Source organism: Sphaerodactylus townsendi, linkage group LG13 (genome assembly GCF_021028975.2).
Source record: "Sphaerodactylus townsendi isolate TG3544 linkage group LG13, MPM_Stown_v2.3, whole genome shotgun sequence".
Lineage (NCBI taxonomy): Eukaryota > Metazoa > Chordata > Lepidosauria > Squamata > Sphaerodactylidae > Sphaerodactylus > Sphaerodactylus townsendi.
This window is the reverse complement of record NC_059437.1, coordinates 37,695,992-37,712,519: the sequence shown is the minus strand read 5'-3', so window position 1 is coordinate 37,712,519 and position 16,528 is coordinate 37,695,992. Positions and strand designations below refer to the sequence as shown.

Here is a 16,528-nt window from a genome sequence, read left to right as displayed (position 1 = left end):
AGATCAACAATTCCTTCTTGACTTTGTCTGGGCTAATGACCCGTCCTGACATGACTTCAAATCAGAGAAGAGGAGTGGAAGGGGAGGGGGGGGGGGTGATGACAGATCTCTGACCAGCCCAGGTGCAGTTCCTTTTTTGCTGCACATTTTGTTGGCACAGAAACAAGAAAACCAAGGGGGGCTGGTTTCCCATATTCAAGAGGATTCTTGCACGCTGGGGTGCAGTTCCAGTGAGCTCAAAGTGAACATGGCTACTGGCCATTGTGCTTGTCTTTGGGGCTTTAGAGCACATTGATGCACAAGAGCAGGCAAAGGGGCATCTATCACTCATATTTCCAGAATTTAAAATGCTGTTTCTAAGTTAATAAAGAAAAAAAGATCCCTGATTGTTGCGGATTTTCCGGGCTGTGTGGCCGTGGTCTGGTGGATCTTGTTCCTAACGTTTCACCTGCATCTGTGGCTGGCATCTTCAGAGGTGTATCACAGAGGGAAGTCTGCTACACACTGTGTTACACACTTCTTTGTCCAGCAGTCTAATTATTATTAATAAAGCATAACAAAGCTAAAAGATGAACTTCTTACGGGGCTACCTTTCCAACCACAAAAAAGAAAGGGAAGCAATTGGACCCTTGGTTTAACAAAGGGCACATTTTGCATCCTTTCCTGTTCCTCCGCCCTCCCCCCAACCAGTGACTGAGCTGCCCTCTGGCATATGGGAGTCTCTGAGGAAATCCGCTGTCTGAATCAGCTGGGATTGTGGTTGGGAAAGAAGTCAATTTCCTCCAGATGGGATCTGTCTCCTGTGTGGGTCCTCAGGACTCCTCTCACTGGGATGGCAAAGACATCAGAAGGGAAAGAACAAGCTTGTTGCTATTCCTTTTAGCAGGGCTGTCTTAACAGCACTACAGGCCCCAGGGCACAGCAGTCTGTGGGACACACACACACACACATGCACATGTGGTTGCAGAAGTGATTGCAATACTAAATCAGAGGCGAATGCAATTGCCCACCAATTCCTGCCACTGCCCTCTGACCAGGGGCGTACCACTCAGGGAGACATATGGGGTCAAAGGTCCCAAGGCTGTGGCCATTTAGTCAAGTGGGGGTGGAAAATGCCCCCCCCCCCCCCAGTCCATACACTGACTTTAAGATCTGGTACAAAAAAAGTTGTTTGGTCATGGGGGGGGGGGGGGCAGCGAAAAACTCAGATTTAGCACTGAGCTACATTTTCCCTAGATACACCTCTGCCTCTGACACTTAGCTGATCGGTGGGTGGAAGCAGGCTGGCAGAACAGGGGTGAGCACTCCATTCCCTACATAATGACATCACTTCCAGCACAACATGGAAGCGCCAACATTGCCACCACTGAATTCCATGCCAGATAGAAGAGTCTCTCCTTTGGAATAAACACAGCTCTGGGTATTAACAAAATTCTGCTGAGTTACAATATTTGGCATTTTCGATAACAGTTTCCAATCTGTACTGATCTCTCCAAGCACTATGGAAAATGGGACCTACACAATTGTCTGGGACTAACCAGGAAACTAACCACAAAAGAGGCTTGCCTATGAAACCACTGCTCACAGTGATACCCCAGGGTCGGACACGACTGAAGGGGAAACTTTACTTTTACACAGGAAACAGGTTTCCAAACAGGCAATATTCACTCTTTACCAGAAAAAGAAATGCCTGAACTCTGATCTAAGGTAAATAATAGATAGCTTACAGGTGGAACTTTTATTTTCACTATATTTAGAAGTACACATTCCTCTCCTAGATCAAGCTCTGAAAAATAAAGCTTCTGCAAGTTGTAGCAGATAACAGCTCTGCATAGGACAGACTGGCTAGTGCCTTTATCATCATCATCAAGAAACCTCCTTCTCAAATCCCACATGCAATTTTGCATATTTAAGATTTCTTTTTTAAAAAACTAATAAAACAGCAAATGAACAAACAAATGTATGGATCGCATTTTTACAAATAAAAGAACTCCGGGCATATTTGAAAATAAAAACACAGCTCCCTTGAAGCATACGAAGAAGGGAAAGACTTTTATTTCATTTGCAAACTGGATGAAGACAGGCTGAGACAGGAGATGCGGGATGCACTTTGTGTTCCCTTTAGATATCACGTGCTGAAGAACATCTTTAAATGTCAAGCCAAAATATGTCCACTTCTGCAAGCTGTTGGAAGCTGCACAGAGACCTTTAAGTCTGAACAATGATGGCAAGGAACAGAACATATTCGGTTCCTGCACCTCCGTTATGAAACAACCTCCTTGAAGAAGTAAGGAAAAAGTCTCTGCTGAACATCTAGGATGCAAAACCTTTGAACTGGTCTTTTAAGTTTATATGATTTGGATGCTGTTCTACAGTGGACTTTTAAAGATAAAGCTAATGGCTTTTTTTATTGGAATGTTTTGATATTCCTGCAAATATAACTTTGAATTATTTCATTTACTGATACTATTATTGATTTGTTGTCTGGCTAATTTACCGTTATCTGCCTTGAATGCAGAAAAAGTAGGGCCAATAAGCATTTAAATACACAGACAAGCTACTGGAAGTTTAGACGAAGGCTTTTCCTGCACAGCACAAATAAAATGTTTTGAGGACATGAAAAGAAGCATTTTGGGGAGGAACTCTGCACAGCTCCTCCCCACCCCCCACCCCCAAAACATCTTCAGGACATTTTATTTCAGCTCAACCCACTGTAATTAGAAAGCACTAAACTAGCGACCTTTTTCCCCAAGAGGGCTTCAAGACATCTCTGGCTTGTTGTGCGGAGCTTAGGAAATGTCTGATTTCTCCCGGCCAGTTTCGAAGCTCTCGCTTTCGTTATCTGTGCCACTCATGCCTGCCATTTTCTGCTTCTGCGGTGATTCTCTGTGCTGCCTACCATTTGCTGAAGGTTTCCCATGGATGTTTTCTCTGCTTGCATCGCAGCTGCCTGCCATTTCAGCATTTAAAGCACACGAATAAACATAAATAAACTTAGTTTTGGCTGGTGATTTCACAAACATGTCTTGTTTCCATTTTTTGTTTTGTTCTGTTTTCAATGAGGTGTCTTCAAAGTTACAAAGACACAATATAAGAATCCGTGCCAACTGTCATATCGTGTCTTTGTGGCTCCAAAGACACCTCATTGAAAACAATAACAACAACAAGGGGGAAAAAATGACATGTTCGCAGAATTGCCAGCCCAAACTAAGTTTATTCTTGTGCTTTAAATGCTGAAATAACAGGCAGCTGAGATGCAAGAGGAAGAGTCAGCATGGCTTTTGTAGAGGCAAGTCCTGTCTTACAAACTTACTAGAGTTCTTTGAGGGTGTAAACAGACATGTGGATAAGGGGGAACCAGTGGACACTGTCTACTTGGATTTCCAAAAGGCTTTTGACAAAGTTCCTCATCAGAGACTGTTGAGAAAACTCAGCAATGAAGGAATAAGAGGGGAAGTCCTCCTATGGATTAAAAACTGGTTAAGGAACAGGAAACAAAGGGTGGGTATAAATGGGAAGTTCTCACAATGGAGAGATGTAGGGAGTGGTGTCCCCCAAGGATCCGTTTTGGGACCAGTGCTCTTTAACTTATTCATAAATGACCTGGAAGTAGGGGTGGGTAGTGTGGTGGCCAAGTTTGCAGATGATACCAAATTATGTAGGGTGGTGAGAACCACAAAGGATTGCGAAGAGCTCCAAGCGGACCTTGATAAATTAGGTGAGTGGGCTCAGAAATGGCAAATGCAGTTCAATGTAGCAAAATGTAAGAAGTGATGCACATAGGGCAAAAAATCCAAACTTCACACTTTACAGCTACAGGGGTCAGTGCTATCAGTCACAGACCAGGAAAGGGATTTGGGCCGTCTTAGTTGATAAGTCTGCCATGGGAATGTCAACTCCAATGCATGGCAGCTGTGAAAAAAGGCAAACTCTATGCTGGGGATCATTAGGAAAGGAGTTGATAATAAAACTGCAAAGGATTGTCATGCCCTTTATATAAAGCCCAGTTGGTGCGACCACACTAATTGGAAAGTGCACTGTGTCCAGTTCTGGTCGCCACATCTCAAAAGGATATTGAAGAGATAGAAAAAGTGCAGAGAAGGGCAACGAGGATGATTGAAGGATTGGAGCACCTTCCTTATGAGGGAGAGGCTGCAGCGTTTGGGACTCTTTAGTTTGGAGAGGAGACGTCTGGGGGGGGGGAATATGATTGAAGTCTATAAAATTATGCATGGGGTAGAAAATGTTGACAGAGAGAAATTTTTCTCTCTTTCTCACAATACTGGAACCAGGGGGCATTCATTGAAAATGCTGGGGGGAAGAATTAGGACTAATAAAAGGAAACACTTCTTCACGCAATGTGTGATTGGTGTTTGGAATATGCTGCCACAGGAGGTGGTGATGGCCACTAACCTGGATAGCTTTAAAAAGGGCTTGGACAGATTTATGGAGGAGAAGTCAATCTATGGCTACCAATCTTGATCCTCCTTGATCTCAGACTGCAAATGCCTTAGCAGACCAGGTGCTCAGGAGCAGCAGCAGCAGAAGGCCATTGCTTTCACCTCCTGCATGTGAGCTCCCAAAGGCACCTGGTGGGCCACTGCGAGTAGCAGAATGCTGGACTAGAGGGACTCTGGTCTGATCCAGCAGGCTAGTTCTTATGTTCTTATGCAAGCAGAGAAAACGTCCGTGGCAAACTTTCAGCAAATGGTGGGCAGCATGGAATACAAAGAAGAAGAGTTTGGATTTATACCCCACCTTTCTCTCCTGTAAGAAGACTTAAGGTGGCTTGCAAGCTCCATTCCCTTCCTCTCTCCACAACAGACAACTTGTGAGGTAGGTGGGGCTGAGAGTTCCGAAGAACTGTGACTAGCCTTAGGTCATCCAGCAGGAATGTAGGAGTGTGGAAACACATCTGGTTCACCAGCAGTAGCGTAGCACCAAGGGGACAGGGGGTGCGCGACACACTGAGCATGCACCCCCGCAGGGGGCATGGCAGGGGCGTTCCAGGGTGTAGCAGCAGCAGACGGGGGCGTGGCAGGAGTGCAGGTGCACACGTGCCCTGAGCGCAGTTCTCCCTCGCTCTGCCCCTGTTCACCAGATAAGTCTCTGCCACTCAAGCGGAGGAATGGGGAATCAAACCGGTTCTCCAGATTAGAATCCACCTGCTCTTAACCACTACACCATGCTGGAGCGGGTGCAGAAAATGGCAGGAAAAGAACCATTTTTACTGGCAATGCTTAATTTTTCTGCACAGACAAATAAAGGGAAAGGAATTCTTTTTATGTCTGCAAGATGTTTTATTTGTGCTGTGCAGAAAAAGCAAAATTTCTCTTGAATAGGTCATGCTGTCATTATTAAAGATGCTGAGGATAGTCTCTGTTTATCTGTATACTTTTGAGTTTTGCATCACAATCCAGGCCTTTTGACCTACCAATTTTGCATTTTTTCCCTTCACTTGTGTGAATTAACTTTGCTGTCTGAGAACTCATTTAACTGCATCAGAAAAAGTGCATTCAAGCCCACAAAAACTTCTGCTACAATAAATCCAGTAGCCTTTAAATTGCCACAGAACTATTCATTTGTTTTTGAATAGATCTAAAAGAGTTCGAGACAAACTGGCTCTCAAAAAGACAGTATCAGACACCTTTATTTTTCTAGTCCTTTCCAATTTAAACTGTAATCTCATTGAGACAGAGCTCTGTTATATAACTCAGCAAAATATCATGAGCATGGCACTATATAAATGATAACCTCACATTCTGCAGACCTAAAAAATAAAAATGGTCAGGGTGATCCCAAGCCCCATAAATCCTGCCCCTAGAAGCCCCTCCGCCACCAGGAAAAAAATGCTTTCCTTAGTTTTCCCAGCTCCCAACACACCTGCCAGCTCTCAAAACAGTTATCCTGATCTTTTGTTTCTGCATAAATCTGAAGAATATTTGGGACAACCAGCTTCTCAAAAGATGGTGGTGGAAAATGTCATCAAGCATCCACTAACTCATCGCAATGCTATAGGGTTTTAAAAGCAAGAGATGAACAGAATCGTTTGTCACCATTCTATGTAGCCATTCCTTGGGGTCTCCTACCCAAATACTAACCAGGGCCAACCAGGCTTAATTTCTGAGATGGAGTAGCCTGGGCCATCTGGGTCAAGATCAAAAGATGGTATTGTGTTCAAAGGTTAAAATTAGGAAGGACTGGGAACATAATTTCCTTAAACAGAGCTGCACCTGTCTTGATTTGTGGTCCCATACCTGCTTCGCAGTTTGCTCCTGTGTGTCCTGGGCAGCATTTCCACTCCAGAGCTGTGACCGTCTTGTACGCTTGCTTGTACGTTGGTCTGACAATTGTTCGATAACTGGTGGGAGAAAAAAACCAGAAGTAAGTACTTCAGAAGAAAGCAACAGCAGGTCCATCTGGCATGGTGAGCTAGTGGACAGTACAGCAGGAAATAAGAGTTGGAGCCTGGAGGGAAAAGAATAGGATGGGGCGGAAACACTGACCCTTAGAGGGAACATCCGGGAAAGGAGCGTGACAAAATGGGATCAATCTTATTGGTACTGGCATCCCAAACAGAGACAACAGTAAGGCCCCTTTCACACACGCAAAATAATGCGTTTTCAAACCACTTTCACAACTGTTTGCAAGTGGATTTTGCTGTTCCGCACAGCTTAAAAGAGCACTGAAAGCAGTTTGAAGGTGCATTATTCTGTATGTGCGGAATGAGCCTCAGACTTGTCAAGTACCCAGCACCCCAGACTCAAGAAGCAGAGACTGGTGGTATCATACTGAAAAGCAGTACTGTCTTTGATACCCATTAGGGATTGCATTACATGTCTCTGTGAATCTGTGTAGTCACAGCCATGTGGCTTTGGAGAGGTAGACTATTCACCACACACACACAAAGTCAATAGAAAATGACCTGTGCTCTAAATGTAACTTGCAGCTGAGCAGTCTGAGCCAAATTATTGTCTTCCATCTCCAGTTTACATGTTCAGTGGTTATACTGCAAGCAGGCCTGTACCAAAGTCTTCAAAGGAGCCATTAAGTGCCTGAGCTAACTCCTAGCCCTAAGAATAAATTCCCAGGTATGAGTCAGTGACCTGGCAACTCTGTCATGACGGGAGCCAGGGGCGATCCTGACTGTACTTGATAAGTACTACCACCTCACTTGGGTTTCCATGGTAACATAGATCCCAGCCGTGTATGTTTGTACTCAGAAGGGAGGGGAAAGGGTGCACATGGAAAGCAGAGAGGGGAGTGTAAAGTATAGTTTCCTCACCTGCCACCCGTGCAACCCATGGGCCACCGGCAGCTCTGAAAGATTCTCTGAAGATAGGTGCCATTCTGGACATGGCAGGAAACCGTCTTGGTGACAGTGTATGAACACCAGTTCCTGAAAGATACCAATACACACAGGATAGGACAACCAGTTATCAAGCAGAAATGTCACCATCAGCAGCCATTTTATTGGGCTGCATCCAAGGGGAGCTGACACACTCTTTCATTCATTGATTGATTAGATATTTACCGTATATCCTGCTTTTATCGCTGCTGAGGAAACAAAGTGTCTTACAATATCATTCTCCCCTCCCCTATTTTATCAGCCCCATAACAGCCCTGTGAGGTAGATTAGACTGAGAGAGAATGACTAGCTTAAGGTCACCCAGAAAGTTTGCTGGGTAGACTGGGGGTTCAAACCTGGGTGCCGTAGTCCATGAACATGGGGTCCCCAAACTTTTTAAACAGGGGGCCAGTTCACTGTCCCTCAGACTGTTGGAGGGCCGGACTAAAAAAAACTATGAACAAATTCCTATGCACAAATGATTGTAAAATGTTTGATTTCACCTTTCAGCCTTTCTGTCATGGTCTATTTTTAGAACAGTGACCAAAATATGTCAAGTATAGGGTGGGCTCCAAATATTGTTGGGGAGGCTGTGGAATACCTTCCCCTGTAAAAAAAAAAAGCAGAACTTTACCAATGAAGCATTCCATCTAACCCAGGATCAGGTATCTTCCTGGGTTCTTTCCTCCCTAGCAGCCAGCGAGCGATTCGCCAGCCTGGCTGATGCCAATGGGAGTGAGGCGGAACAGAAAGCCTGAGAGCAACACATGTTGTAGCTGAGAGGGAAGGGCGGAGCAGGCGTTGCCACATGTAAGGTTTCCAACTCTGGGTCAGAAAATGCATGGAGATTTGGGGGTGCCATCATGTAACTGCAATCAACAGCCGTTGGGGCCGGTTCCTCCTCTCCCTCGAGCCCCCACTGTGTAGTCGACCCACGCGGTCAGCGTAAGAACGAGACGAGACGCGGAGATAACATCTGGTGGAGATCGCCAGCAGCGGGAGACCGGAGGTCCGTGTTCCTAGCGAGTCTCCCGCATGCCGGTTCCTGGCACCTTTTATTGTTATTCTATCGGGGGCGTGTAGGAGGGAGGACCGGGGGGAGTTCCGGGAGAGCGGGAGGCGGGAGGTCGGGAGATCACCATGTGATGCATGATCTCACCTGGCTACGTGCGGAGAGGAGCGTACGCGTCTGAGCCTAATCCTCACCTGGGGGCAAGACCATTGTCCCTGCGCCCGGTGATTGAGCCAGACAGTTCATGACCCGTGACTCATGGGGGAATGAGGAGTGGGGGTGCGGTGCGACCGGCAAGGCCGTAGGTCCGTTGGCGTCCCAACGTTCTACCACGGCGCTGCTGGGTCGGCAGTGCATTACTACATCTCCTCCTTTTTTACATTTTAGAAAAAGGGGGACCGAAATGCTAAGGGGCGATTTAAAGGGACGCTTGTCTCCTCCGCCGTTTGGTCAAGCTGACCAAGCTGCTTGTGTAACATTAGAACTTGGTCGCGGGGTAAGGGAAATTCGAGGGGCTTCTTACACGTTACAGGCAATATTAGACACGATTGAACGAAACAAGATCCGATAACGAGGCACACAATTAAACCAATGCAGAGCTGTACAATAGCACTCAACCATCCTCCCGGCAGCCAGCTCCAGAGGGCTGACCACCAATGGGACAAAACATCATACTTCAGATTAGATACAACTTCTTGCAGCTCACGCACTTTCATGTGAATCAACTGGGAATTATCAGAAAGATTAAAACAACACATATTATGTACATTCTCACAACCTTGGTGATGTAACAACAACAAGTAATCAATAGCGGCACGATTGTCTAGGGTCGCTGATCAGCCAGTTCCTGCTGCTCGAGGCCAGGGCATCCAGAGCGGTGGAGGTAGAGCTGATCGACTTCGCAAGGGCACCGGCCAGCCGCCAATAGTCTTAGCATTGTAAGAAGCGCAGTCCGGGGACTCCCACTAGGGAAGTTGCGAGGGAGGCGAACTCCCGCTTGGGAGAGGGCGACCGCGTCAGCTCCGGCTGGAGGGGTCGAAAGGCAGAGCCGGAGCGGCGGCGGCGGCGGCCGGGCTCCCGGGGTGGAGCCTGGGGTAGGGCGATGTTGAGTCGTCTGAGGCGACAAAGAGTTCCGCAGAGAGTCGGGCGGAATATAATTAAACGTTCTCTCCCCGCAGGTCCAGAACCAGCCCCTGGGGAGCAGGATGTTTCCGAACATGGGGGGGAATGTCCTCCGTGTGTGTGCAGTTCCAACTGGCCGAGCCGATGAATGGGCCCGGGCGGGTTCCCCGCGGCTGCGCCGGTGATGCGGGCGCAGGTGTTAGATTCGTGGTTAGCGACAGTCTTGGTGACAAGGGAGAGAGCGCCAGCCGGGAGGGTTTGGACGACAGGTCCCCAGTCGGCGCTCATAGAGTACCTGATGGATGAGGCATTCATGAAGGGGCTTAGCCCAGACTCCGCTAGGAAGTCTCCGGGCGCTTTGCAGACGGGGAGCAGGCAGGAGCTTAGCAGGCTCCCGACTCCTAGGTACTGGCCCAGGCAGAAGGATGAGACGTTGGCAGCGGCAGCAAACTGCTCCCAGATGTTGGTCTGGTGAAAGCTTCGTCAGGGGTGGCCGATCGCCATCGGCAGGAGGCAGCAGAGCAGGCAAAAGGACGGTGGCCGCCGAGTTGGCGGTGATGATCGCAAAGAGAGCGGCACAGAGGTTCTCGGGTGTCTCGGGGTGGTCTTGCTGGCGCAGCAGCTCTAGGGCGTGGCTGGTGGTCGCCTTGACGCCTCCCCAGGTCATTCGGGTCTTTGGGCATTGGCGACGGCGTTCCTGTTGAGATCGCTGGGCGGGATCCTCTAGAGAGATGTGTTCCATCTCCGGGATGGGGTTGGTTTCCTCCTGGCGCCATTCCATGGGTTGGCCTGTCATGGCGAATCGGAGTCCACAGGGACCTGTAGGAAGAGGGACTGAAACACACCCCTTTTTCCCAGGTTATGGGGCGGGTCCCGCCAGGCTCAGTTCTAGAGCCGGATGGCGGGATATCGGGATCGGGTTTAGAGTTTAGAATTTAATATAAGAAGGCTTGTTTTGCAGCCTGTGAAGGTTGCTTTTAATGCAATCCTCCTGGGGGCCGCTGGGCCGCCTACACCCTCTTTCTTTAGTTGTTTGACAGGGAGGGCAGGAGGTAGGCGACCCTGGTGGGAATTGGCTTCAGAGCGTCATCAGGGTGCGCCAAGGCGTGGGTCCGAGCCTCGAGGAGGGAACAGGCGGGTCCTGGGGATTGTGGGTATGCATGCTTAATCAGCAACACAAAAGGGGCTTTTGGAAGCGCTTTTTTGGGGGGATGGGTGCATCCGGGGAATGAAGCAATCAGACAATTAGAGGCAAATTCCTCGCACACACAAAGGAAAAAGAGGGGGGGTTCTTTGCAAGGGAGTTGCACTTACCGTGACCTTGGTGGCTAATGCAGGAAGCTGGATGGTGCTAAAATTTTTGATCGAATTGTCTTGGGAATTGCCGCCGCCGAGACCGCTCCTTATAAGGCGCGCTCGGCTGGGCCTGGCCTTTAACGTGGTACTGATAAAGTTGCAGGCGCTGCGATAGCCATAACCCAAACGGGTTTGGGTATTAGGGGAATAACGGCGGCAGCCCTTTTTTAAGCTGGGGCCTGTCCTGACAGTGCCGCGGTATCAGGACGGGCCCAGATTTTAATCCAGGGAGGGCCAGTCAGCCAATTGGCCCTCCCGCCTCTACTGGTCGAAAAACAGAAAGAGAAAAGGAGGGGAGAGGGAAACAGTTTCCTTACGGAGATAGAGAGTGAACTTCTGAAGTCACAGTTGGGATCAATGATCGTGATGGCCTTACCCATCCCAGACCAAAGTCGTTTTGACCTGACTCATGAGGTCCCTTCCCCAGAGATTGACGTGGGATGTCTAAGACGATGGGCGGACTGTGAGCTGCCGCCGAGCCCTGGGCTGTTAACCGTGGCCGGGCGGATGCTCCCGTCTCCCGGTTTGTCTCCCCTCCTCAGATGTGCGGGCAAGCCTCGGTCGGCCACTGGTCGGGCCACTCGGCTGCTCTGATGACGGTAACATCAGCGCCGGTGTCCACCAGGCCCTTGAACTTACATCCTTCTATGGCGAGCCCCAGGTATGGACGGGAGCTCCCGATAGGCGTCTCCACCGCTGCGACGGTGGTGTAGGCTGCGCCATGTTGGCTGCTGGGGCTTGTAGCCTTTATTGGGTCGGCAGCGGGCAGCGCATGGGGCAAAAGAATCAACTGAGCGCAGCTGGCTCCGGCAGGCAATTCCTGTGGGATGTTTGTCCAGACCTGGAGATGGATGGGTCCTGGGTGCGTGGAGTCGATCACTCCGGGGACGATGAACAGTCCCTGTTCAGCGGCAGAGGCCTTTGGCAGCACCAGCCCAATAGTCCCGGTAGGGATGGGCTCGTCATACTGGGTTGGGGCGACAAGAACCTCGTGGGGGAACTTAAAGGAGATGGGCTGGGTGCATGCGGCGAGATGCCACGCAGAGGGGTGGGGGTGGTTTTGGCAGGGCCTTGGTGTTTGGGTCTGCTCTAGTACTCTCCTCCTTGGTCCTGGGCTGGGGAGACGCCCGGGCGGGAGTTTCCCGACGGGCAGTCGTTTCTCCAGTGGAAGCCTTTCTGGCAACGCGGGCACCGGGTCTTAGGTGGCCTTCTCCTCCTGGGGGAGGACCCTCCTCCATCGGGGTTGTAGGCCCCCCCACCGGGCTGCCTACACTCCCTTCGGAGTGTCCGGTCTGCCGCAGTTAAAGCAGTCATCCTGAGGCTGCCTCCCTCCGGTTGATATTGTTGCGGCGATGAGGCCACCGTGTTGGGCGGATGATCTGCTGTCCTGGCAAGCCTTAAGCATGTCGGCCAGTTCAGGATTTTTGCCCAGGCCCGTGATTGCCCTGCGGCACTCCGTGGAGGCGTTCTCCTTTGCAGGCGCATGAGGAGCTCGTTTTGGGCCTCCTCGCTATCTACCTGCCTCTTGAGCTTCCTGGAGCCTGTTCACAAACTTCGGCATAGGGCTCTTGGGGTTTTGCCGGATGGAGGAGAAACTCTGGGTTGGCTGGCCGGCCGTTGGGGACCTTAACAAATGCCTTATAGGCGCGACTCAGAGGCGACCGTAAGGGTGGCCTCGGGCAGGACTAATCTGATCGCTAGGGTTGGCGAAAAGCATCGGCCGTGAAAGCTGGGCGCTGGCGGTGTAGGCGCCGCCAGAGGTGGCTGCTCTGTTGAAGCACTGCTGGCGGAACTCACTTTCCCAGACCACAAATTGTGCAGGGCTCAGGAGCATGCGAAAGGTGGTCTTCCAGTCGCCCTGGAACCATTAGGTGGTTCCTTGCGATGGCCTCCAGCATGCCTCTCACGTAGGGGCTAGTGACCCCTACGTCCCGCATTGCTTTGCGGAGCTCAGTGAGGATGTTATAGCTTAAAGGGCGGTACTCGACAACTCCGCCCGAATGACGCCACCCTCCCCTCAGTATCTGTGAAGTGGACGGGCACAATGCAAGAATCTCGGCATCGTCTTCCGTCAGGGTTTCTTTCTTCTGCAGATCGCGGGCTAATACGTTCTGCGAGAGTTTTGAAACCCGCGCCATTATGTGGCGCTGACGGAGGTGCAGTGGCTTCGGAAAATGAAGGCGGAGCAGGAGGCGGCTGAGCCGCGGGAGAGTTTGAATTGGGTGAAGGAGCGAGGGGGGCAGAAGGAGGACAGGCGTCCAATTTAGTGGATAGAGAAAATTCCGGGGTTGAAATTGAAGGTGAAAGATTGAACGGAGGGCGGCCTACAGCAAGGGGGCCATAGGTCTGCAGGCTGATGGCGACAAAACATTGTCTCCACGTCAGTAGCAGCGACATCGGCGCGCGAGGCTCTGTGCGAAGAGTGCGTCCGATGTTTTCCCAGTCCTTAAGATTCAATGTCCCCCCTCTGGGTACCATGGACACTGAGCTTCAATCTCCTCAACCAATTTGCGCAGCTCCCTTCTCTTTACGGGGACCCTGCCGCATTTCGCTAACGCTTTCAGTTCGTCAACGTGCTTGTCATAAGCCCTGCTTTTGCAAGCTCCCATACTCACCGGTGTTCCGTCGGACGAGAGAGTGTCCTAGGACGCGTGTCTCTGGATGCGCCGATCCAGAGGACAGGCGATACCGCAACGGTGGTCCCTGGATGCGCCGATCCAGCCGGACTTCGGTACCGCATGACCCTTCCCCAGGCGACGGTGAGCAGGGTGGAGGTTCGAGATTCCCGGGTTTCGCACCAGCTTGTAGTCCACCCACGGTCAGCGAAGAACGAGACGACGCTGAGATAACATCTGGTGGAGATCGCCAGCAGCGAGAGACCCGGAGGTCCAGTTCCTAGCGAGTCTCCCGCATGCGGTTCCTGGCACCTTTGGCTGTTATTCTATCGGGGCGTAGGAGGGAGGACCGGGGAGTTCCGAGAGCGGGAGGCGGGAGGACGGGAGATCACCATGTGATGCATGAACTTACCTGGCTACGTGCGGAGAGGAGCGTACGCGTCTGAGCCTAATCCTCACCTGGGGGCAAGACCATTGTCCCTGCGCCCGGTGATTGAGCCAGACAGTTCATGACCCGTGACTCATGGGGGAATGAGGAGTGGGGGTGCGGTGCGACCGGCAAGGCCGTAGGTCCGTTGGCGTCCCAACGTTCTACCACGGCGCTGCTGGGTCGGCAGTGCATTACTACACCACTGCACATGAATGGAGCCATCGCCGCCATGCCTGGCGGGCTGGATAAATGCTTTCAGGGGGCCACATTTGGCCCCCGGGCCGTAGTTTGGGGACCCCTGATCTGGAGGGACAGAATTGGACAACCCTGATCCAGAGGAATAATCAATCACATGCTGTCTGACTGCCAGATCCCTACCTCAGTTTGATTCCCATCAGTAACCCTTGGCTTTGAGAGCTCCCTGTTTTCACAACTGACACCTCACCCAGGCTAAAAAGCAAGTTGTCACCCACATACCCCACTATACACCCTCTCCTTATTCTTTGCAGAGACACCAGAGTGTGTGAGAGAGTCCAGTGCTTTCCAATGAGCTATAGACCTGTCCTCCACGATCTCAATGCTTTTCAGCGGGAGTCCTCCAAGATTGTCTTATGCCTGTCTGCGTATCTTCAAAAATAGCTCCTCCCCCTCCCCCCAAAAATAGGGAAACAATATATTGCCAGAATCGGCAGGACCAGCTGAGTACAATTATGTAGTTTTTGGGCAGAAAAGGTGCCCAGGATCAGAGCCTTCAGAGCAAACGTGCTGGGGAAGCCTTCAGCAAACATCCTGTGGAGAATCCCTTCAGCTGCACACAAAACGTCAGGTGCAAGGAGGATGAAACTGACGGAGTAAAATTGGCAGAGGGAAAGCAGCCTCTTTCCCCCTCTGACATAGTTGCTGTCTGGAAAGCACACCAGAAGCTGCGTCTTTTTAAGAGGTCCCCTGGACGCCTCGTTTTGGACGTGCGGAGTGAAAAGAGGCAGTTGCCTCTTTTTAAGACGTCCCACAGATGCCTTTCTTGTGCTGTATGGAACGGGCCTGTGTGCGCGTGCGTGTGTGCGTGCATGTGTGCGTGTGCACATGCAAACATAATATGGAGGGGGAGAAAAGAAAACTTGAAAAGGCCTGGAAAAGGGCCCTTGAGAGGTGATTAAAGATTCTGGCAAGCTAACAGGAAGGGAAATTCCCTCCAGCCCTGAAAACTTGGTGCCAAGTCTTGATCTTGAGAAGTCTGTAATTTTCCATGCCAGAGTAATAAATCTCTGAATGGCAGGTCACTCTCTAACCCTGCAGGGGGCTTGCATGACCTAGCAGTGCTACCCTGCCTGTCCATCTGGCACAATATTTTAATATATGTTTACATATATTGGTCCTTTCAGATGGGACTGCAGCAGGAGGCTCCAGCCTTCTCCAGTACAGCCTGTGAACAATTAATCAGGTAATACGAGACTCTGATGATGCCCAAGGATATGCAACTTAAGGATTTGGTGTCAAGCCATTCTCCCCACTAAATGGAAGCCCTTTGGTAGAGCCAGGAGTTTACCATAGCCAGAGTCAGATTAAATTAGGAGTGCATTCCAGTGGCCTCTGTTTATCAGAGTTAGTCCCAGTTTTCTGATACAAGTCCCTGGTAGATGGTTTTCACTGTTTTTGTCTTTTAGTATATTTCCCTGTACCCTTTACCACTCAAAATCCATTTAGTAAATTCCCCACTGTACCTCTTTTACTCCTGCATACCACCCTCACTCCCTCCCCTCCCTCTCCTTCCCTTGCATGCCTCCTCCTCTCCCTCCGCTAGGTTGGGTGGGCCATGTCCAGATGCCGGGCCTCCTCCCTCCCCTCCCTTGCATGCCACCCCTCCCTCTGCTTCCCTTGAATGCTTCCTCTCCCTCCACTAGGGGATGGGCCATGTCTAAGTGTGGTCAGTAGTGACGCGGAGGAAGAGTAGTGTGCTCAAGCAGAAAAAAAATAGCTCCCGCCAGTCAGCAGCAATTGCGTTTGTGTTGGGGAATTGGGAGGCTGTTGGAATGCTGCTGCTGAGCCACCTGGCCTGATTGGCTGGGGTTTTTTTTTGGGGGGGGGGGGCGGACACTAGGCACTAGAACCCAAATGGGAGCATTCTGCAAGGAAGAAGTTCCAGAGCTTTTTCAGTATGGTTTTTTAAAAACCCAACAATTAAATATTGTTATAATAATCTGTGTATCAGGTTCCCTGAATCCCCAGCTTTCATTTTGTTAAGCCTCTTTTATTACATAGACGTACCTTTCTCCTTAGAGTTCTACAACAAAAGGGGCTGGAGAGTTACACTTTTTTAAATGAATGCTGGGTATTGAGGGAACCTGATAGACACATTGTTATGTTGGTTTAACAATATAATGGCTTTCGATTGCTAATTTTAAAAACTTCCCCAGTAGTGGTGGCAAGTGGGGTGGGGTGGGGGGCAATAGCCACGGCAGGCACATGAGCAAGAAAAATGGCCTTTGAGACATTGGCAGCCAAAAGGGGAGGATTGCCAGGAAATCTCACGCCATAGCAGGAGACCTGGCCCCCCAACCCCATAGAATAAAATGGACATACCTCTGAGGAAGCTTGTTTAGGATTACTCTCTTAAGTTTACGAAACTGACAAAGACAGAGAGATCA

General features: G+C 50.2%; 1 protein-coding gene across 5 annotated transcripts in view; it reads right to left on the bottom strand.

Annotated features, from left to right (window-relative positions):
* Positions 1-16,528, bottom strand: part of EMID1 (EMI domain containing 1) — a 76,384-nt gene that overhangs the window by 47,657 nt on the left and 12,199 nt on the right. For all 5 annotated transcript variants that reach the window (XM_048514083.1, XM_048514081.1, XM_048514084.1 and 2 more), the window contains exons 2-3: positions 7,286-7,399; positions 6,258-6,361 (exon numbers count right to left, since the gene is read on the bottom strand). In XM_048514083.1, the coding sequence (XP_048370040.1) occupies positions 6,258-6,361; positions 7,286-7,399 (218 nt within the window). The remainder of the gene's footprint in view (positions 1-6,257; positions 6,362-7,285; positions 7,400-16,528) is intronic.